General features: G+C 41.1%; 1 protein-coding gene across 1 annotated transcript in view; it reads left to right on the forward strand.

The window, feature by feature from the left end:
- The window catches only part of rtn4rl1b (reticulon 4 receptor-like 1b), a 377,201-nt gene extending 368,375 nt beyond the window's left edge, over positions 1 to 8,826 (forward strand). Inside the window, exons 2-3 of the mRNA XM_060898078.1 lie at positions 7,301 to 7,752; positions 7,840 to 8,826. Coding sequence (XP_060754061.1) covers positions 7,301 to 7,752; positions 7,840 to 8,826 — 1,439 coding nt within the window. The remainder of the gene's footprint in view (positions 1 to 7,300; positions 7,753 to 7,839) is intronic.
- The last annotated feature ends 14,354 nt before the right edge of the window (positions 8,827 to 23,180 follow it).

Raw genomic sequence — 23,180 nt, forward strand, 5'->3', positions numbered from 1 at the left:
GGTCGCATCTAACTACAGCCCCCAAAAATACCATTGGCCATGCTGAGCCTAGCTACATTGCTAACAGGAGTGACAGCGCGTCTGACTGACTGGGAGGTCGCGCAAAGCTCGGAGAGGTACGGAGCAGCTCGTCTCAATCCAGAGAAGAACATATTTCATTATGGAAGTACGGTGGACTGTTCCTTTAAGGGTGAAGTTGAATTTTCAACCAACAAGACACACTGAGGTGGAATGTTGCCCTTTAGTTCATCAGAGAACTTTAACCTTCATTATATTTCCAATTAGCTAAGAACCATAAAGCAGGCAATGTTTTCATTAGCTTTCATTAGAAGCAAAACATTTGCTCTGCTAATGCCATTTAAGTGTATAAACATGCTCAATGATTGCTGCATTTAACCAAGAACAGTAATACAATCACAACAATGATGTTTAGACTAATTACTGACTTGCTGAACTTGAATTGAATACCAGGTCTATTAAAAAGACAAACAGAATTAATAGGATGTGTTGGGAAAGCAGTTATTGCCATTTATTGAACTCGACACTATAGTAAATAAGGAAACACAATCATAATCACAGTCATAATTAATCCGAGCCAATTCTTATACTTTTCCTATAACCATATCTTCGCGTGATCATCTGTAGCTTCCCAGTGTTTTAAGTCATTTGTTTTGTGGACCTGATGTCTCCAATCACTTCATGTCACCACAAATGAGAAGCAGTTTATAGCATAATTAGCTGGAATTTTAGACTACACTTGGCTCGTCAGTCCGTAAAACACCAAGAAGATACTAGATATGCTATGGCACCTTCTAGAGGTAACTGATATTTCAGCAATATTCCATCCATCCATTATCTGTAGCCACTTATCCTGTACAGCATAAGTCAGCAATATTCCATTAGCTTTATTTATGTCACACTAAATTTAGGACATATTGCTTGGTTTTGAATGATTCACTTCCTGTTTTGAGCTTGCCTTTGAATAACTGACAGTCAGGAAGGGCCCATTTCAAGCAGAAAAGTTTCCTGATTGGTTAATATAGCTATTATAATGTAAAAACATGGGGGTGAGGTGTTATATAAAAATATCTTACAATAGCTTTAACGTGGGTGAAGATCTTTTGAAGAATCAATCATATCTTCAGGATCAGTTAAGGGTATTCGAGCTTTACCTAAGTATAACTGAAAACACAGTTTTTATTCCTTACATTTTCATTTACATTTTTCAGGTCTTGTTACAAATAATGATTTAAATGTATTGTGTGGGTTTTTTTTTACCCCTTTGCCTTATTGTCAATTGAATCAGTTGTATTTCTATCTTTTAACTTTTATTTCTTGAAAATTTATAATTAACAAATTAATAAATATAATCGGCGGCACGGTGGTGTAGTGGTTAGCGCTGTCGCCTCACAGCAAGAAGGTCTGGGTTCGAGCCCCGTGGCCGGCGAGGGCCTTTCTGTGCGGAGTTTGCATGTTCTCCCCGTGTCCGCGTGGGTTTCCTCCGGGTGCTCCGGTTTCCCCCACAGTCCAAAGACATGCAGGTTAGGTTAACTGGTGACTCTAAATTGACCGTAGGTGTGAATGTGAGTGTGAATGGTTGTCTGTGTCTATGTGTCAGCCCTGTGATGACCTGGCGACTTGTCCAGGGTGTACCCCGCCTTTCGCCCGTAGTCAGCTGGGATAGGCTCCAGCTTGCCTGCGACCCTGTAGAAGGATAAAGCGGCTAGAGATAATGAGATGAGATGAGATAAATATAATCCAATCCATAACAAATTATAAGGATCATCTTTGCGCTAAAGACCAACTATTAATCTTAATACATTTTAGTTACTGTTATTTACTATACTGAACTTTAGTTCATAAAAAAATCTGTATGAATTCAGAAAAGAGAGGAGCGAGTGAGTGGATTTCATTCAATTTCCTTCCTTCGTAATTTTACTAACCCTAACTCGGTGCCAGCGTATAAACCTTAATGAATTTGAATTTGCAGTATGAGACCATAATAGAAAAAAATCCGGACTAATTTTAGCTTAATCGTTTACTTTTAACTTTTTAATATATTTTTATATTTATACTCTATATTTAAAACATTGTCTAATATTATCTATAAAAATCAGATAGTCAGTCAGTCTTATTGCTGTGCCCTTTAACTTGTTTCTTGTGTCTATGAACATCAATGTGACCAACTCTACAGGGAAAGCATGTTATTACTGGACCATAGAAGCAAGGTAGCAACAGCCATGCGCTTATCAGGGTCCTTAGAGAAACACAGGAAATTGAGTTTGTCCAGTGTAATGTTGTGCAGAGTCACAGACACACTGCTTCTCTCCTATTAGCAGCGATGTTTTATTCATGAGGGCAAATTTAGTGTGAACTATGCTTCATTGATATTCAACAGACTGACTTTACACTGTCTGTCTAGGGACCAAAGCCATTCTGTTTCATGCCTTTATTTAGTTATTTTCTTCTTGGTGACTGCACGGCATGAAAAGGGACCGTGGCCGTGGGGTCGACAGGGTAAACGTCAAGCCCAGTCATAGCCTGTTTAATCATTCTCCCTGTAACGAGCTCTCAGCTGCATCCATTATACACAGACAGATAAGGGGAAAGGTGCTGAAAGACAGTGCAAGAGAGAAACAGAGGGAGAGATGAAGGAGGTGAGTGAGACTGACGAGAATAACGCCTCCATTGTTCGTCAGCAAAAATCTCTCTCTTTTGTCAGAAATTCAAAATGGTTTCACTGGCACAGAGGGACTATAGACGTGTTAATGGAGGATCTATGACATGGTCCAAACTACCTCAATAATTCACTTTAGTGAGGCTCATTATGTGGTCAAGCAATACGATAATGCACCTTCATGGTCTTGTGTCCCATTTGCATCTCTCTGCATTGCTAAAAATACCTCCTTTCTCACTCTCATACTTCCTGTGTCTACACTCTACTGGAGATGCAGAGGGGTGTAAATTGTGGTGAGAGGGTTCCAAGAGACACACACATCCTGCAATCAGGGAGGTGACAGGTGTGAAGCAGCAGGTCTCTGGAGGTAGTTTTCCGCTGCAGGGTGGAGCACAGAGATAGAAACCCTGTTGCTCAGATGCATATCCCATGCCTTCTCAGGCATCAATGGGCACCTTTTCTTCCAGCGAAAGACAAGCTGTTGTATTAGCTCAAATCTGTGATAGCAGAAAAAAAAATCATACTTATAAATAGAATTTTAAACAGTTTATACCACAGAATTCTCAGATCTGATTGGTCAGTAAGTGTTGATTAATCTTCTACAGCTCTGGCAGTAGCGTTGTCTGTAATTCGAATCACAGGTTTGCATTAATTCACTTGTCCGAATATGTTATCGTTTCTGTAGTAACTCATTTTAGACTCAGAGACTTGTTGGGTGGACACTCCACATCATCTAAATGTAATAATAAATGGAATCATAAATGTGCTATTATACAGGGTGTTTCAAAAAAATTAGATATTATTTGAGATGTAAATATCCCAGAAACTACGTAGTCTAGGCAAATGAAACTGAACATGCTTAATGTTGAGCAATGTAAGCTTTATTCCTCAAAAATTGAATGAGAAATTCAAAGGTATGTGGATTCCATGAACGATTTCAAAAATTTTCAATATTCGCGAACCCGCTCGACCATCTCTTCTGATGCTGGTGGTCATCCAGATCCTTTTGCCCTGCACGGACAGCCTTCCTCTTGGAACTTTTTGTGCCGTGTCCAAATCTGCATTGCAGTTAGTGCATTTTTAGAGAATTCTTTCATAAATACACACTGCACAGTCTTGTTCGACTGTGTTTGAGCGTACTCTAAAGGCCAATTTATGCTGACAACCCAGTCCTCGCAGATAGCATCGCAGACAGTGTCTGCGTAGCCCCCCCACCTTCACAGACGCTCTGCGCGCATCTCCCAAAAATTGTGACCACCGCAGAAGCCTCACAGACAGCGTCGCAGACAAGAGGGCTCTGATTGGTCCACTCTACATCCGCTGTACACGCACTTCCGCTTCCCTACTTTCCCGGTTTGGTTTGTTTTCACGACCGGCATTTTTAAAAACACGAGCGAAGATGGAGCAGCACGAAGAGCGGTTGATCGAGGAAGTGCGTACATCTATACGACTCCAGTTCTAGTCATTATAAAAATAAAAAAAAAGTTCTAGTCATTATAAGTAACTGGAGGATAAACACTCCACTAACCACACCCACCAACTACTCCTAGCGACTTCGCGCCCCCTTACGTTGTGGCGGTGAATAACATCGCGCACACCTATTACTCCCCGCTCAACGATAAATTACAACTGTCTGCGAAAAGCTATCTGCGAAAGCCTTGTCGCAAGAGCATGCAGAGGCCTTAACACACAAAACGCCTTTTCTTTTCCAGTGAATGGCATTTCTATACCTAAAAAGATAAAAACAAAAAGTATTAAACATAAATTTTTGACCTGTTTCCACACATGCTGTTAAAATTTGAGGTCAATTGAACGAGAATTGGCAAAGTTATTAGATTGTGAAATTATATCAAATTTTTTTTGAAACACCCTGTATAATAAAACAAATAAAGCTTTCTGGTTTTGTGTCAAGTGGTAACATGACAGGCTTAGTGTTCCTAGCCTCCTAAAACAATTCTACTTATAAACTCTTTTGTATGGTTCTGTAGAACTTATAAGGGTTCCCCTAGGACAACCAAAGAACCCTTAAGGGTTTAAAATTTTCTAAAAGTGTATACTAATCACAAGGAGTTAAGCTTTGGGGTTACAACACAAATAAAGAAGCAAAGCTATGACAACCAGCTCGGATTTAGCTACTGTAGTACAACAGCTTTGCACATTTCCCCCCTCATCCTTCTAATGTTTCTGTAATGTAGATATTCTTTCAGATTAGCTATCTTACATCCCAGTTAAATATCTCCACTCTAAACTAGGCTTTTGTGGATGTGTTTCTATTACTAGATAACAATGTGTTTTTGTTCATGAGGCTCAGCTTTCGTAATATTCTGGGCACAATAATCTCCTTATTGCTCACATTCTCAGCATTTATTTTTGCTACATGTGTGAATTTAATTTAATTAGACATCCTCAAATTTCTCTCTTGCACTTTGGATCAGATTTAGCCCAGATAAAGACTGACTATCCAGCTTGGATTAAAAAAAAAAAGATTTCTATCTCTTACCAATTTAAAAATCATGTCTGACACATTCCTTTCTCACTGATGCACTGCTTAGCCACAGTGTCAGGGATTGTATTAAACAACAACAACTTTTTTTTTTTGTCTATTGTCTGTCTATGAGTTTCATGATGATCATATTTATAGTGAGGAGAGCGAAGCGACCATATAGAAAAGGGGTGTTGTGTATGCATGACACATCAAATATAAGGATGTGAAAACTTTGGAATCTAAATAGAGTGATATGACTTTCCAATGCATAGACTACTACTGTATTATAAAATATATAACCTAGTCTGGGTGGCACGGTGGTGTAGTGGTTAGCACTGTCGCCTCACAGCAAGCAGGTCCTGGGTTCGAGCGGCCTTTCTGTGTGGAGTTTGCATGTTCTCCCCGTGTCTGCGTGGGTTTCCTCCGGGTGCTCCGGTTTCCCCCACAGTCCAAAGACATGCAGGTTGGTGGCTCTAAATTGACCGTAGGTGTGAATGTGAGTGTGAATGGTTGTTCTTCTCTGTGTCGGCCCTGCGATGACCTGGCGACTTGTCCAGGGTGTACCCCGCCTTTCACCCATAGTCAGCTGGGATAGACTCCAGCTTGCCTGCGACCCTGTAGAACAGGATAAGCGGCTACAGATAATGGATGGCTGGATAACCTAGTCTGCACTGTTTATTTCCTAATACAATAAATAACATGGACCCAGCTGAGATAGACTTTGGAGTGAACTAGGGATGCTTTGCCTGGAGTTTTTGCAACTCTAAGACCCTCTGTAATTCTAACGCTGACCCAGTATTGTATTGTTTCTCATAATAATGACTGTCCAACTCTTTCTGATGTGCACTTTCACTCCATATTTTGATATTCAGTCAGGAGCTATTACATTACCCATTTATAGAGGCCTCACATGATTTTTGAAAAATGCCTTACCTGAAGAAATATTCCAATAAATATCTGCTTGTCTTCTGTAAGAGAGTAATTCCCTAGCCCTGCATTTCAAATGGAGAAACTAAGGATTATAGTGATGTTAAGAGGCAGAGGGAGCGAATCGATTTTGAGTGAATGACAGGAATCGTGTTTTGAATAATACATATTTTGAGAAAAAAGAAACAACTGTCGCTTGTGTACAAATGGGACTCATAGTATGAAAAAAATTAGCCTTTTCCTGCTTTCTCTTTAAATTAACTGCTGGATAAATCCAACTGAATAGCTTCTAATAAATGTGGAAAAAGGAGGAGAAAATACTTTGACTCTTAGGCTTAACATAGGTATAAAAACCATTTGCAGGCTCGGAGATTGATTTCAGCAGGAGACTGAGGCTGATCGGTGCATATAGTAGTTGGCTGCAAATAATTAGTTGTGATATAGTGCATACTTTCACTGTCCACTTTATTAGGAACACCTGCTCATTCATGCAGTTTTCCAGGCAGCCAATCATGTGGCAGCAGCACAATGCAAAAAAATTACACAGATACAGGTCAAGAGCTTCGGTTACTGTTCACATCAAACAACAGATTGGGGGAAAAGTGCACCCATGTTCCTAATAAAGTGGATGATGAGTGTATCTACCTTGATCTATATGTTTGTGTTTATTTAATGGCTAAAATTCCAGTTATTTTACTTACCTCTGACCACAGCAAAAGCCTTCCGAGAGGTAGGAATTTGGTATCCACATTTGTTTCCCTGGGCAACCAAGAGTGGATAATGACTGTGTACACAAGCTGTTAACAAGCATTCCAAAGGCACAAATCATAGTGACCACATGATAATCCATAGCCACCAACAGATCATGTGGTATGTTTGCCATTCATTATTATTTAGCTTTCCTGGACAGCCTGTTTGCTATATTCTGTTGTATTGTGTCCATCCTTGTCCAACTTCTTACCATTCAACTATTGCTTAGGTCTTGGAATGTGTGAATCGCAGTCATTTGTACAGTTCTTTGCCATTATATTCCACATTTCATCCCTAAATCAGTCCTACCCAGCTCTTTATGGTGCATAAGCAGATCCTCCTGCGTACTGTATGAGCTCTAAATCTCAAAAACTCAAAATGACTTACTACATGCTAGGCTGAATTCCAGAAACACTTTTCTGATTCTTTCCCTTTTTTCTTCCATCTGTGTGTCTGTCTAGGCTGTGGGCTTGAGTTCCTGCTGGTGCTTTGTGGGTTGGAGCTATCCTGGTCCTGCCCGCGCCACTGCATCTGCTATTCTGCCCCCAGCACCGTCAGCTGCCAGGCCCACAACTTCCTGTCTGTCCCTGAGGGCATTCCTGCTCACAGCGAACGTATCTTCCTCCAGAATAACAAAATCCACCGGTTGCTGAGGGGCCACTTCAGTCCCACTACAGTAACACTGTGGATCTACTCCAACAACATCACATATATTGAGCCCTCCACCTTTCAAGGGTTCACCCTGTTGGAGGAGCTAGACCTGGGAGACAACCGCTACCTGCGTTCTCTATCTCCAGAGACCTTTCATGGGCTTGGCCGTCTTCATGCCCTCCACCTGTACCGCTGTGGCTTGAGTGCATTGCCTAATAACATCTTCCAGGGCCTTCGCAATCTGCAGTACTTATATCTGCAAGTAAGTCTCATATCTGCTCATGCATTTAGTTATATGCCAAACATGAGTGTTTTGTCATATTTAGTTCTCTCCTCTTTTTCTCTAAAGGATAACCACTTAGAGTACCTGCAGGATGACATCTTTGTGGACCTACACAACCTGAGTCATTTGTTTCTTCATGGGAACCGCCTGTGGAGCCTGCATCAGAACACCTTCAGAGGGCTGCGTGCTCTGGACCGGCTGCTGCTGCACCACAACCAGCTGCAGTGGGTGGACCGGCTGGCTTTCCATGACCTGAAGCGTCTCACCACACTATATTTGTTCAACAATTCCCTGACAGAGCTATCTGGTGAGTGCCTGGCCATACTGGGTGCTTTGGAATATCTTCGTCTCAACGACAACCCCTGGGAATGTGACTGCAAGGCCTTGTCTCTGTGGGACTGGCTTAAGAGGTTCCGTGGTTCCACATCTTCAGTGGGCTGTGTAGCCCCAGCCAACCTGGCAGGAAAGGACTTAAAGCAGCTGAAGAAAGAGGACTTCCCCAATTGCTCTGGATCAGAGTCCCTGCACCAGAGCAAGACCAAGTTGTGGGGTGGAACAGACAAAGTCTCACTGAAGCAAGAGCCTCAACCTGCCCAGCCTCCACAAACACGCCCTCACCACCCCCATCTTGGTGAACAGTTCTCCTCTCTGCCCACTCATTTGCCCCAACCTCCCCCTGCAATTAATGGAGTACAGGGAGGAACAGGAGATTCCCCAAATGTGGTCACTCCTCAGAGGCCTGGTCGTTCTCGGAACTGCACACGCCAGCGAAGCAGGAGCGGCAAAGGGAAAGGGCCCAATGACGTTCATACTTCAAAGGAAATGGCAGACAAGGAGTTTTCCTCATCTGACTTCACTGGGAAATATGACCACACATCCCCTGATAGTTTGACCACACGGAGAAAGAATAAATGTACTCCGCGGACCACTGTGCGTCCCCCCAGTGGGGTCCAGCAGGCCACCAACATGGGCAATTCCCAGTGGCTTCACCTCCCTCTGTCTAATATTGTGGGACTTCTTGTGCTGCTCAGTGCTAGATTCATCATACAGTGAACTGGACACTGGTGCATTGTAGCTAAATGACAACAATGCAGTTCTCCGATCCACTCTAGCTCCAGCCTTCCAAGGCCTCTGTGTGTGCAAGTGCGTGTGTATGTTTTGGGGTTGGGGTGGGAGGGGTCATTGTGTGTATGTTTAATAATACATGTAAAATACTGTTTAAGGATCTTTGCCAGTTAGATACTGAATTAGACACAAATGCTTAGGCATCATATGCACATATCTGTGAAATAAATACATATGAGTGAACATCAGACGCCTAATATGAGCAGGAGGATGAAAGGTTGAATTGAAAGAGAAGTAGTACAGGCAGCCTAAACATGCTTTCACTGCCATTGTTGCCAAAATATTTTCATTTACATCGAGATGGGTCACTGTAACCTAATCATAATTGACAGCTAAACAGAATGACATGCAATTGGAATATAACGTGCAACTGAAATGCAGGGTTGCTCAGCTAAAAAATTCCAATAATACAAATTTCCAATTATAAAATATTACATTGGTACATACACACATTCAAAATATTTTCCATCAACTTTTTTTTTATATAAATAAGTTGCAGAATACAATCCAAAATAAAATGTTATTTGTAAATCCAGTCAAGTTTTATTCAGCATGTCCTGAGTCACATTTGTTGGCAAAACACATCATGTATTTTTCTTTCATAACAACTGAACATAATCCAAAACATAATTGCCTCAGCTTTCTGAAATGTACGTGCTGTGTATTCACTTAAACCCCAACCATGGTGTGCTCATTATGGAAATTAATAAATTGAGAAAGATACCTTGGATCACAACTTTTAGTGAAACTTGTGACTTCAGCAGATTAATTAGGATTACGGTAGCAGACAGAAATGGTTTACTTTTCAATTTGATCCTTTTATTCATTTTATTGCAGTAATGTGCTGCCAGTTATTCCTTTCTAGGTTCGCTGCCACTGAGAAAAAAAACAAAATCTTAAAATGACTTGCAGTATTACACCTGAACAGTTAAGCTATAACCTACTTCAACATTTTACAAGGAAACACAATCTGTCACTTAAACTATACAATGATCTCAAACTGATTAGACAAATACTAAAACCGCATAATCTATTTTAAGTCATATATAATTGCATCTCAGTTCATTTTTTTCATAATTTAATTCAAAAAGGTAAACTTTCATATATTCTACATTCATTACATGTAAAGTGAAATATTTCAAGCCTTTTTTTGTTTTTATTTTGATGATTATGGCTTATAGATAATGTAAATCCAGTATCTCAAGTTATTAGAATATTTCCTAAAATCAATCAAAAAAGGATTTACAATGCAGAAATGTCCAACTTCTGAAAAGTATGTTCATTTATACACTCAATACTTGGTTGGGGCTCCTTTACCATGAACTACTGCATCAATGCGGCGTGGCATGGAGGCGATCAGCCTGTGGCACTGCTGAGGTGTTATTGAAACCCAGGTTGCTTTGACAGCAGCTTTCAGCTCGTCTGTATTTTTGGGTCGGGTGTTTCTCATCTTCCTCTTGACAATACCCTATAGATTCTCTCTGAGGTTCAGGGCAGGCGAGTTGGCTGGCCAATCAAGCACAGTAATATGGTCAGCAAATCATTTGGTTGTAGTTTTGGCACTGTGGACCAGTGCTAAGTCCTGCTGGAAAAGGAAATCGACATCTCCATAAAGCTTGTCAGTAGATAGAAGCATGAAGTGCTCTAAAATCTCCTGGTAGATGGCTGTGTTGACTTTGGACTTGATAAAACACAGTGGACCAACACCAGCACCCCAATATGGCACCCCAAATCATGGCAGACTGTGGAAACTTCACACTGGACTTCAAACACCTTGGATTCTGTGCCTCTCCACTCTTCTTCCAGACTCTAGGACCTTGATTTAAAATTAAATGCAACATTTACTTTCATCTGAAGAGAGGACTTTCAACCACTAAGCAATGCTCTAGTTCTTTTTTTTTCTTAGCCTAAGTAAGACTCTTCTGACGTCTCTGGTTCAGGAGTGGCTTGATATTAGTAATGCGACAGTTGTAGCCCCTTTCCTGAAGACGTCTGTGTGTGGTGGTTCTTGATGCACTGACACCAGCCTCAGTCCACTCCTTGTGAAGCTCTCCCAAGTTCTTGAATCGACTTTTCTTGACAATCCTCTCAAGTCTGTGGTCATCCCTGTTGCTTGTGCACAATCCAGCCAGCCTTTTCAGCAGTGACCTTCTGTGGCTTACCCTCCTTGTGGAGGGTGTTGATGATCGTCTCCTGGACAACTGTCAAGTCAGCAGTCTTCTCCATGATTGTAGTTGCATGTACTGAACTAAACAGAGAGATACACAGTATTTATACTGTTTTACTCAGACTCAAAAAGAAATACTCTAATAATTTGAGATACTGGATTTCTGATTTTCATGAGCTATAAGTCATAATCATCAAATTTAAAACAGAAATGGCTTGACATATTTCACTTTATGTGTAATGAACATAGAATATATGAAAGTTTACCTTTTTGAATTAAATTATGAAAAAAAACTTTTTCATGCTATTCTAATTTTTTTGAGATGCACTAGTTGTTTTTCCTCATATTTTACTTTACTACAAAATAGCATGTTCACTATTTGCATAGTTTGGATTATTTTGCAACAGCACATTGTTATGGAGTCTATTATAACAAGCTGCTATTAATGTTTAACGAAGCAAACAGGGTACATTTGCTTCAAGAACTGTGTGTGTGTGTGTGTGTGTGTGTGTGTGTGTGTGTGTGTGTGTGTGTGTGTGAGATATAAAGCTCTGGAAATTTAAAAAGTTGTATTTGTTTCTTGTCTTCTGTGTTTGTTTGATTTGGCTGAGCTGGGAACTAGAGATGACCTGCTAATGGGGCACGGAAACAGGAAGTACCCCAAGAGGACAAAGGTCAAACTGGGATGAACCTTTTTTTGCTAACATCCCTCTGTTTGAACTGCCTATTAAAATGAACAACCTTTCACTCTTAGAAGGTTGTGAAGTTAACAATTCAACAATACTAAGAGGACACTGGGGAAAAATCCTTCAAATAACTTGGTGTGATGTATAATAGTGATTTTCAACATACCATGGCCAAAAAAAACAAACGAAAAACAACCCGCACTTTTGCAGCCATAGGACAAAAACACTGGGGTCCAAGAGAAAGACAATTTGTCTGTGCTGGACAGAGGGAAAAGTGTGGATGGATGTTCAATCTCCAGTTACAGGTCCAGGGAATGACTGGAGAATTGTGCCTCCGGAGATTTCCACGGAGAAATACTTTGTAAAATATAATGAACTGTAAACAGTTTCGTCAGCCAGTAGATGGACTCATGACTAAGATAATATTGGTACCATGACAAAAACCATGAATGAATGACATTTATGATGACAACAGGGTTTTTTACTTCTCAAGCAGAGAAGTGCATTTCTTCACATTTTTTGCTTTCTCATTTTTTAAATTTGGTTCTTATATGCTTTAGACTCCATTTTCAAAGAAACTGCACAATCCTTCTTCCTCCACCATGTCCTCTCTCTCTCTCTCTCTCTCTCTCTCTCTCTCTCTCTTTCTCACTCTCACACACACACTCCTGCATCACACCATCCTAGTTATTCGATGGTTTAACAAGTTGTTCTCAGAAGATAATACGAAAAAAATTGTTTATAAAGATATTAAAATCTATATCTTCTTATTTTAAGAAGTGTGTCGACATTTCTTTTTTAGCATTCAGAAAACATGGTACTGACAAAGTGAAGAAATGTTTCCACGTCTCTCCTGTCAGGAGGATTTTTTTCATTCAGTCAATGCTCTTCTTTGCAGTGTTTCCGGATCAGTCACTGCCTATTATATCAGAGGAATAATTCAGGTATTTTTGTAGTTATAGTTCCTCTCTTACACACATGTACACGCACACACACAAATACATGGACCTCAAGATCACTGCCACCCACAAACTCTGTGTGTGTGCGCACAATCTCCAAAAAAATGAAAACTCGTATATAAAAGGCTTCGATAAATCATCTTAAAAATACCATATTTGAGTTGATCACTGCAGTTATTAATAGGGCTTTACAGTATTTTCTAGTCTATTTCTCATCTCCTTCCCATATATGATGGAAATTGGTCCTGAGCTAAACCGTAATTCTTTCCTACAATAATGTGGAGAAAACTAGTTTTCCACATGACACAGAAAGGATACAGCAGTACATATGAATCAATGTACGATGTTGTAATTATATAAGAAACTATATAGGGCTTTGGGTTCTATCTTTGTGCAACCTGATGATAATAAGTTGCTCATTTGGTTGAGCATAAGACAGTATTTTTTCGCATTTGCACCACCCACAGGTCCTGCCCCATTTCTTACAATCTAGTTTTGTGTATACTGCGGATACCTAACTCCAATATAAATAATTGCCAACCTACTAAATGAAGTATATTATCTGTGGAAAGAAATAAAGTAGTGACAACTAAATAACAATCAGGCAATATTGTTATATTAATGCCATTTACAGTGGTGCTTGAAAGTTTGTGAACCCTTTAGAATTTTCTCTATTTCTGCATAAATATGACCTAAAACATCATCAGATTTTCACACAAGTCCTAAAAGTAGATAAAGAGAACCCAGTTAAACAAATGAGACAAAAATATTATATTTGGTCATTTATTTATTGAGGAAAATGATCCAATATTACATATCTGTGAGTGGCAAAAGTATGTGAACCTTTGCTTTCAGTATCTGGTGTGACCCCCTTGTGCAGCAATAACTGCAACTAAACGTTTGCGGTAACTGTTGATCAGTCCTGCACACCGGCTTGGAGGAATTTTAGCCCATTCCTCCATACAGAACAGCTTCAACTCTGGGATGTTGGTGGGTTTCTTCATATGAACTGCTTGCTTCAGGTCCTTCCACAACATTTCCATTGGATTAAGGTCAGGACTTTGACTTGGCCATTCCAAAACATTAACTTTATTCTTCTTTAACCATTCTTTGGTAGAATGACTTGTGTGCTTAGGGTCGTTGCCTTGCTGCATGACCCACCTTCTCTTGAGATTTAGTTCATGGACAGATGTCTTGACATTTTCCTTTAGAATTTGCTAGTATAATTCAGAATTCATTGTTCCATCAATGATGACAAGCCGTCCTGGTCCAGATGCAACAAAACAGGCCCAAACCATGATACTACCACCACCATGTTTCACAGATGGGATAAGGTTTTTATGCTGGAATGCAGTGTTTTCCTTTCTCCAAACATAACGCTTCTCATTTAAACCAAAAAGATCTTTTTTGGTCTCATCCGTCCACAAAACATTTTTCCAATAGCCTTCTGGCTTGTCCACATGATCTTTAGCAAACTGCAGACAAGCAGCAATGTTCTTTTTGGAGAGCAGTGGCTTTCTCCTTGCAACCCTGCCATGCGCACCATTGTTGTTCAGTGTTCTCCTGATGGTGGACTCATGAACATTAACATTAGCCAATGTGAGAGAGGCTGTCAGTTGCTTAGAAGTTACCCTGGGGTCCTTTGTGACCTCGCCGACTATTACATGTCTTGCTCTTGGAGTGATCTCTGTTGGTCGACCACTCCTGGGGAGGGTAGCAATGGTCTTGAATTTCCTCCATTTGGACACAATCTGTCTGACTGTGCATTGCTGGAGTCCAAACTCTTTAGAGATGGTTTTGTAACCTTTTCCAGCCTGATGAGCATCAACAACGCTTTTTCTGAGGTCCTCAGAAATCTCCTTTGTTCGTGCCATGATACACTTCCACAAACATGTGTTGTGAAGATCAGACTTTGATAGATCCCTGTTCTTTAAATAAAACAGGGTGCCCACTCACACCTGATTGTCATCCCATTGATTGAAAACACCTGACTCTAATTTCACCTTCAAATTAACTGCTAATCCTAGAGGTTCACATACTTTTGCCACTCACAGATATGTAATATTGGATCATTTTCCTCAATAAATAAATGACCAAGTACAATATTTGTGTCTCATTTGTTTAACTGGGTTCTCTTTATCTACTTTTAGGACTTGTGTGAAAATCTGATGATGTTTTCGGTCATATTTATGCAGAAATATAGAAAATTCTAAAGAGTTCACAAACTTTTAAGCACCACTGTAGCAGATACTCTTATCCAGAACGACATACAACATACCCAGAGCAACCTGGGGAGCAGCTGGGGGTTAGATGCCTTGCTCAAGGGCACTTCAGCCATTCCTGCTGGGTCAGGGACTCGAACCAGTGACCTTTTGGTCCCAAAGCTGCTTCTGTAACCATTAAGCCAATGGCTTCCCAAAAAATACATATCAAACATAATTTAAATTTTAGACTGATAAGATAAATAAATACCACTTGCCAAATTTCTTGCCATCATGGAGATGAGGAATAAACTGATAACAGATAACTCTGTGTTCTAGAGCATTCATTATGTAACTGAACACCAACAAGAGCATACGAGAAGACAGAAAACATTTGTTGCCAGTAATCTGAGCCATTTGGTTATTTCTGCTCCAAAATGAACAAGTGAATTTACAATTACATCTCATCTCATCTCATTATCTCTAGCCGCTTTATCCTGTTCTACAGAGTCGCAGGCAAGCTGGAGCCTATCCCAGCTGACTACGGGCGAAAGGCGGGGTACACCCTGGACAAGTTGCCAGGTCATCACAGGACTCAAGGCCTCTGCATGCTTCTGCGACAAGGCTTTCGCAGATAGCTTTTCGCAGACAGTTGTAATTTATAGTTGAGCGGGGAGTAATAGGCGTGCGCGATGTTATTCACCACAACAACGCAAGGGGGCGCGAAGTCGCGAAATTGCTAGGAGTAGTTGGTGGGTGTGGTTAGTGGAGTGTTTATCCTCCGGTTACTTATAATTATGCTTATAATGACTAGAACTGGAGTCGTATAGATGTACGTACTTCCTCACTTCCTTGATCAACCGCTCTTCGTGCTGCTCCGTCTTCGCTCGTGTTTTTAAAAATGGCGGTCGTGAAAACAAACCAAACCGGGAAAGTAAGGAAGCGGAAGTGCGTGTACAGCGGATGTAGAGTGGACCAATCAGAGCCCTCTTGTCTGCGACGGTCACAATTTTTGGGAGGTGCGCGTAGGGTGCGCGCAGAGCGTCTGCGAAGGGGGGAAGGCTTCGCAGACGCTATCTGCGAGGCCATCTGCGAGGACTGGGTTGTCAGTATAAATTGGCCTTAACACATAGAGACAAACAACCATTCACACTCACATTCACATCTATGGTCAATTTAGAGCCACCAGTTAACCTAACCTGCATGCAGGGCTCGAAATTAACTTTTTTTCTTTGTGTCCCCCAGTGGTCCCGAATTCTGTGTTGTATTGTCCCGAATGGAAGCAATAGTGTCCCCATTTTTTTCCTCTCTGAAATAACCAGTGGTTAATATTATCATATGAAGTTACTATTATATTTGTAACTATGCGATTTTGAACCCTTTATATCATTTTTACAATAAGTCACAAGACACAAGCGACACATGTCCAATACATCATCTACTTCAAAATTACAGTTATTGCATTTTCAGTTTATTAAACTTTGGCGATCTCACTGTATGAATAGATACCCGTTTATTTAAAGGGGCCAACTAGCTCATTCAGAAAATGTTTCAACTCCCTACATCTGCAGTACACTTTAGTTGAAAATAAGACCCCTTTCATGTTCATTTCATCTACTTATACCTTGAATATCTGTTGGCACTTATAAGGCCAACTTATAATTTTCACCATTACCGTTATCCATAGCCCTGTGATGACCTGGCGACTTGTCCAGGGTGTACCCCGCCTTTCGCCTGTAGTCAGCTGGGATAGGCTCCAGCTTGCCTGCGACCCTGTAGAACAGGATAAAGCGGCTACAGATAATGAGATGAAATGAGACCGTTATCCATTTTTATGAACTTTCCGTTATCCATTACCGTTATCCATTTTTATGAACTTTCCGATACCCATTTTTATGAACTTTCGCTGCCGAAACGTGGGTGCAAATGTTAGCAACATCAACATGGTGCCAGGTCCGAGCCTAGTTGTGCTGCTGACTGACTAAACTTTCTGAACTAGAAAGACACCAAGAAAACTCACTTATTCTGTTGAACGGTATCTTCCGTCAATATCATCCACATCATTCCTGTTGTATTTTATAACATGTCTAACAGTGTTCATTAAGTTCATTCAGTTGCTCGCGTTGCCTGCAGACCAGGCGATGACACTTTGGATCCTGAAGGTCCCGGAGACGTTATGTCTGGGCTTTCAGTTTCTTCCCCGCGGTCGGTCCGCTTCAACCACTTAAGCATTTTTGTTCTGGCAAGAGTCGGCGCAGCGTGTGCGGTAGCAATTCCATTCCAAGTCCATATAATGCGGACTCCGGCCGAAGATTCTAGAACAGAATGCGCTGCTCTGTAGCCTACTGATGCAGGTGCATCGAAAGTGTAGCTACTATGTATTTTTCGCTGTTAACGTTTTAAAATTAAAATTGACAAATTAGGTGAATGTCTACGTATGTGTTACGGCTTTGTAAATAATATTAATGTAGAACTTTTTTTCGAGATCTATTTTTTTCCATTGTCCCGGGATTGTCCCAGATATGATAATTTTGTGTCCCGATGACATTTTTTTATGGTCCCCGGGACGTCGGGACACCGTTAGTTTCGAGCGCTGCCTGCATGTCTTTGGACTGTGGGGGAAACCAGAGCACCCAGAGGAAACCCACACAGACATGGGGAGAACATGCAAACTCCACACAGAAAGGTCCTTGTCAGCCACTGGGTTCGAACCCAGGACCTTCTTGCTATGAGGTGGCAATGCTAATCACTACACCACCACCATAGTGCCTGTAAGTTGTTCATTCATTCATTTATTCATCTATCCTGGCCACTGTGGTAGTGGATTGAGAGCCTATCCCAGGAACACTGGCTTCAATGTGGGAATAGAACCTGGATGGGACTATGGGCAATTTAGGATAGCCAGTCTACCTACTGACATGTTTTGGAGAGGTCTGAAGAAACTGGTGAACCAAGAGGAAACCCACATGGACACAGTGAGAACATGCACAGAGATTAACTCAATCTCAGGATTGAACCATGGATTTTGGAGTTGTGAGGTGGCAAACATTGTGTACCGCGCAAAAAAAAAGAGTAATTCTTAGTTTTATTTTTGTGTTTCTATTATGATCACGAAAACCAGACCCTTCTTTTCTTCTCACATCCGATTTCTGTTTTGTTGAAAAATCCATCTTTGTATGTTTAGATGGTAACATCTGCAAGGAGTCAGCTTCATTTAAGAGCAATTTAAGTGAAGTCTTTTGATAGGACCAGGGGAATTTTCTAATAATACCACGTGCACCTACCAACAATAAACGCAGCTCTACTATCTTGCTAATTAAACAGAGGGGAACAAGAACAATGTACAGTAATTTGTCAACTTGCATGAAAACATTCAAAGTGGTTTGTGCTGAGATGTGAGAAGCACACACTGTTAATGCTGCTAAGAGCTCTAGGCTAAACTGCAATCTTGTCCGTGCTGTCAGTTCCTGGGGAAAAAAGCAGCTCTGGCAAGAATTCTGCTTCCACATCAGGGTGTTAGTGGAATTTATCTGTAAGGGAGAAGTTGCCTTAGAGCTGCTAAATATACCCTCAACTGAAACATGTTCCATTTAACATGTGTGAACGAAGGAATTAGGAAATGTATCACACTGACAAGATTGGAGAGGGGTGAAAGAGATAAAGGGCTTCAGGGAGAAGAGGAGAGAAAAAGAGCAGACAGAGAACAGATGGTGGGAGGTGGGAAAAGGTGGAGGAGGTATCATGGGGCACGCAAGGGTCTGTGAACTGCTGGCAAACGGAACCAGCAATGATGAGGAACCAGAGGATACTGACCAGCAGTAAATGCAAATACGTATGTGGTTTCATCTCCACTGTGTAACACGAATGTATAATGCTGATTATCCATCATTTGCAGCAGTTCAATGAATGGGAAAGCTTATCAAGAAGTCTGAGGAAGACCTGAGCACACTTCTTATCACTGCTGTGCGAGTTTGATGCTTAATTAAAAAGCATAGACTTAGAAAATTAAAAAAGGCAAGCAAGCAAGAATGAGAGAGAGAGAGAGAGAGAGAGAGAGAGAGAGAGAGAGAGATGAGGAGAACATTATAATTAACAGTGAAAAAGAATAAATCACAAACACCATAGCACCTGGCTCTTAAGCAAGCCCTCCCCCCTTCCCTCATTCTCTTGCTTCTTCCCCAAGTCCCTCACTCCCCAATCAATCACAAACTAATATTGCATCCTTCTATAGAAGCCCTTCAGTCTCTCTGAAGTGCTTTTTATTCAGTTTATTTATTTAGCCTGAAAATCCTATCAGTTCTCTCACAACACCTCACTCCTTCCAGTAGAGGCGTCTGCATATAAAACACTAGGATAAGGTTATATCACTTTTCTCCACCCTCTGCCTTGGCTGACCATGAAAACCTGTAATCTTTAGTTCCTGAAGTAAGAGACTGAATTACAGTTCTGCCACACAGAAAACGAATATTTCTCACAAATCCCTTGACTTTTATTTGACATAGTTTATTAGCGGCCTACTTGTATTTTTTCCCAGAGTTATGACTGAGACCGCCTGCCTAAGTGAAACCCCTGCTGTGGGAACATGCTTTCTGATGTTCCCATTGACTGTTTGGTGATTTCCAGTGGAAGTTTATTACAGTTTTGGTAAATACAGTGGCCTTTCTCGTTGCTCTCCCTCGCAGAGCTCAGTCCCCCTGAAGGTGCCTCTGTCAGGCCTGCAGCTGATCAATGACTGCAATTAACAGAGCAGATCGATTTGTGTGAAGGGAGCCCAGGGAGTGCGAGCCTCTAGCACAAGGCCCATAGCTCCATCAGTCCTGCACAAATCCCAAGCTGAGACAAGCCCCTGAACAGCATGCCTAATGGCACACACACTGCACTATCTTTCCTCTGACTAATCACACACACCCTGCCACTGACACTATACACATTTCAAACTATGATGCCACTTTCTCCAGGCTAATAGCAAGATCCAAAGGCATAAATGTGAAAATGGATAAATGGTCAATGAATATGGACAAAAAGATGCAGAGTATGCCAGATGTGTGTCTCATATTTATGTAAGGATGAAAAAATGATAGGACGTGCAGTTGTAGGAGAATAACCAATGGCAGAGTGGTGGGACGGGGCCCAATTTTTCACTAACAGCCTGTCCCAATGTGTTTTACTCTCGTACTACGATATTTTTTATTGATTAATCAGCAACATGGTGTAAATTGTATCCATTTATAGGTCCATGGAGTTACAGTGGTGCTTGAAAGTTTGTGAACCCTTTAGAATTTTCGATATTTCTGCTTAAATATGACCTAAAACATCATCAGATTTTCACACAAGTCCTAAAAGTAGATAAAGAGAACCTAGTTAAACAAATGAGACAAAATATTATACTTGGTCATTTATTTATTGAAGAAAATGATCCAATATTACATATCTGTGAGTGGCAAAAGTATGTGAACCTTTGCTTTCAGTATCTGGTGTGACCCCCTTGTGCAGCAATAACTGCAACTAAACGTTTCCTGTAACTGTTGATCAGTCCTGTACACCAGCTTGGAGGAATTTTAGCCCATTCCTCCATACAGAACAGCTTCAACTCTGGGATGTTGGTGGGTTTCTTCATATGAACTGCTTGCTTCAGGTCCTTCCACAACATTTCGATTGGATTAAGGTCTGGACTTTGAATTGGCCATTCCAAAACATTAAATTTATTTTTCTTTACCCATTCTTTGGTAGAATGACTTGTGTGCTTCGGGTTGTTGTCTTGCTGCATGACCCACCTTCTCTTGAGATTCAGTTCATGGACAGATGTCCTGACATTTTCCTTTAGAATTCGCTGGTATAATTCAGAGTTCATTGTTCCATCAATGAGGGCAAGCTGTCCTGGCCCAGATGCAGCAAAACAGGCCCAAACCATGATGCTAACACCACCATGTTTCACAGATGGGATAAGGTTCTTATGCTGGAATGCAATGTTTTCCTTTCTCCAAACATAACACTTCTCATTTAAACCAAAAAGTTCTATTTTTGTCTCATCTGTCCATAAAACATTTTTCCAATAGCCTTCTGGCTTGTCCACGTGATCTTTAGCAAACTGCAGATGAGCAGCAATGTTCTTTTTGGAGAGCAGTGGCTTTCTCCTTGCAACCCTGCTATGCTCACTGTAGGTTGAATTGGGATTAATTAAATTATAAATTATGTAATAATTGATAATTAAATTAATCAATTTATAAATAAAGATCAGTCTCATAAAATCTTAAATTATTAATCTTAATACTCACCGTGAATGGTTACATTCAAGATTAATGGTAGCTCTGTATTAGATGGGAAACCCAGTTGTATACAAAAGCTAAATTCTGAAGGAAAAAGGAGTTCTAAATAGTTGACCTTGTGAATAAACAACAGGAACAAGTAAAATGCAAATTCAATTTTATTAGCTTTTATTTGTCTACTACTCACTAATAATAATAATCTCAAAATACATTCAATGTCGGCAAAGGTAATAACAAGACAAAACAATGGAACAATTACACCTGGACTATAAATTTGAGGGAAAGAGAGAGAGAAAGAGATAGAAGAAGAGAATCCCTTGTGTGTGCGCGTGTGTGTGGAGGGGTGTGTGCGTGTGTGTGTGTGACCTAGCTTGTCGTTAGCTAAAACAAAGGAATGTTAGCTAAAACAAAGGAATGTTAGCTAAATAGAACAAAGGATTAGCTCTGTGGCTAATGTGTGCTTTGTGTAGGTATCTGTGGGCAGATGCTAATGACTAGCCACTCTGGCAATGCTTAAACAAAATGGCGGTCAGTGCCTAGGTGTCGTATCACAGGTAACTCAATGAGGAAGGTATCAAAATGGCGTCGGAAAAATGGCGCCTGCAGGCCTAGTCGAGAACACAAGCCTACGAGCTAGCGTATCACCCTGAGGTAGCTAGCAATAAGTTGCTAAGGAGAATCTGACCACGCTACAGCTGGATCCAAACACTGCACTTAACAATTTCCAACAGACTATCTAGGCAAAGAACTCAACGCGAGAGAGAGAGAGAAAGAGAGAGAGTGTGTGTGTGTGTGTGTGTGTGTGTGTTGGATGGAGAGAACTAGGCCTTGTAGCGGTCTAGCCTCGGAGCTTAAAATAACAAACTTGTCGCTGCGCTGCTAATCAGATAGGGAAGCTAGCAATGGAGTTAAGGAAAGATATCATGCAAGATACCCTGTCTAACAAGTTCAAAGAAAAAAAAAACAGAACCAAAACAAACAATAAAAACAAACAAACAAACAATAAAAACAAACAAACACCTTCCGTGTCTGAGCGGGTATGCTAAATAGCTCAAAGCTTAAACATGACCCTAACAACCATCTGAATAAGCTACAAATTAAAAATTTGCCCAAGTGCCTACTCAATGCGATGGAAGTTCTTTCTCCGATGTCCGCGCTGAGGGTCGCAGTCCGAGGAGAGGAGGTTAGCGGCGCGTTGCGTCCAACTGCGGCTAACGAAGCAGGGAGATGAAGGCCTAGCTGGCCCACGGTGCTTCAGGAGAAACCTCCGGTGATGCGTCGACGAGGAAAAGGCTGAGAGGAGCGAAGCTGTCCGCAAATGCCTCTTAGCGTGGAAAACTACTTAACTGTAGTTAAACTTTGCAAAGGTTTAGAATCAAAACCACTATATCGCTGAAACTTAGCGGGTCGTTCAAAAGTTCGGCCGAAACTAATTTGAACAGGCTGTTCTCACACAATAGCGGTTAGTCTCAACACTGTAGGCGAGCGTGCCTACAGTCCGTCCGACCACTCCAGTAGTCAGAACATGAGAGAGCGAATCGAGGCGCTCTCGATACAGTTAAAGCAGTTCCACTTCATGTCACATCCGGGTGGAACGCGCAAGGAATTGTGGGATCGTTATAGGGGGCGCTGGCGAGTTACCAACATTCCCCCCTTGGCCATAGGCGCTGAAAGGAGTGATACCCTATGGGCACATGGTGTTTAGTCTGCGACCCACGGTCCCTAGTATTCCACAAAGAGGTAGTTCCACAAAGAGGTAGTTCCACAAAGAGGTAGTTCCAAGGGTCCTTTCTGTGAAAAGTCTTTCAGACACAGTTCAACAGTTCAGTTCATTTCATACAGTCCATAAGATGCATAGGCACTTGGGCATGAAAGCATAGGCACTTGGACATGAAAACAATTACACTATGGCTACTTAACTGCCTTCTACATACAATATTTCACACAGCAAACAAAAAGAATCAAAACTCCATAAAGGAAAATGGAAAAGAGGGGTTAGTTAG

Source organism: Neoarius graeffei, chromosome 17 (assembly GCF_027579695.1).
Source record: "Neoarius graeffei isolate fNeoGra1 chromosome 17, fNeoGra1.pri, whole genome shotgun sequence".
Taxonomy (NCBI): Eukaryota; Metazoa; Chordata; class Actinopteri; order Siluriformes; family Ariidae; genus Neoarius; species Neoarius graeffei.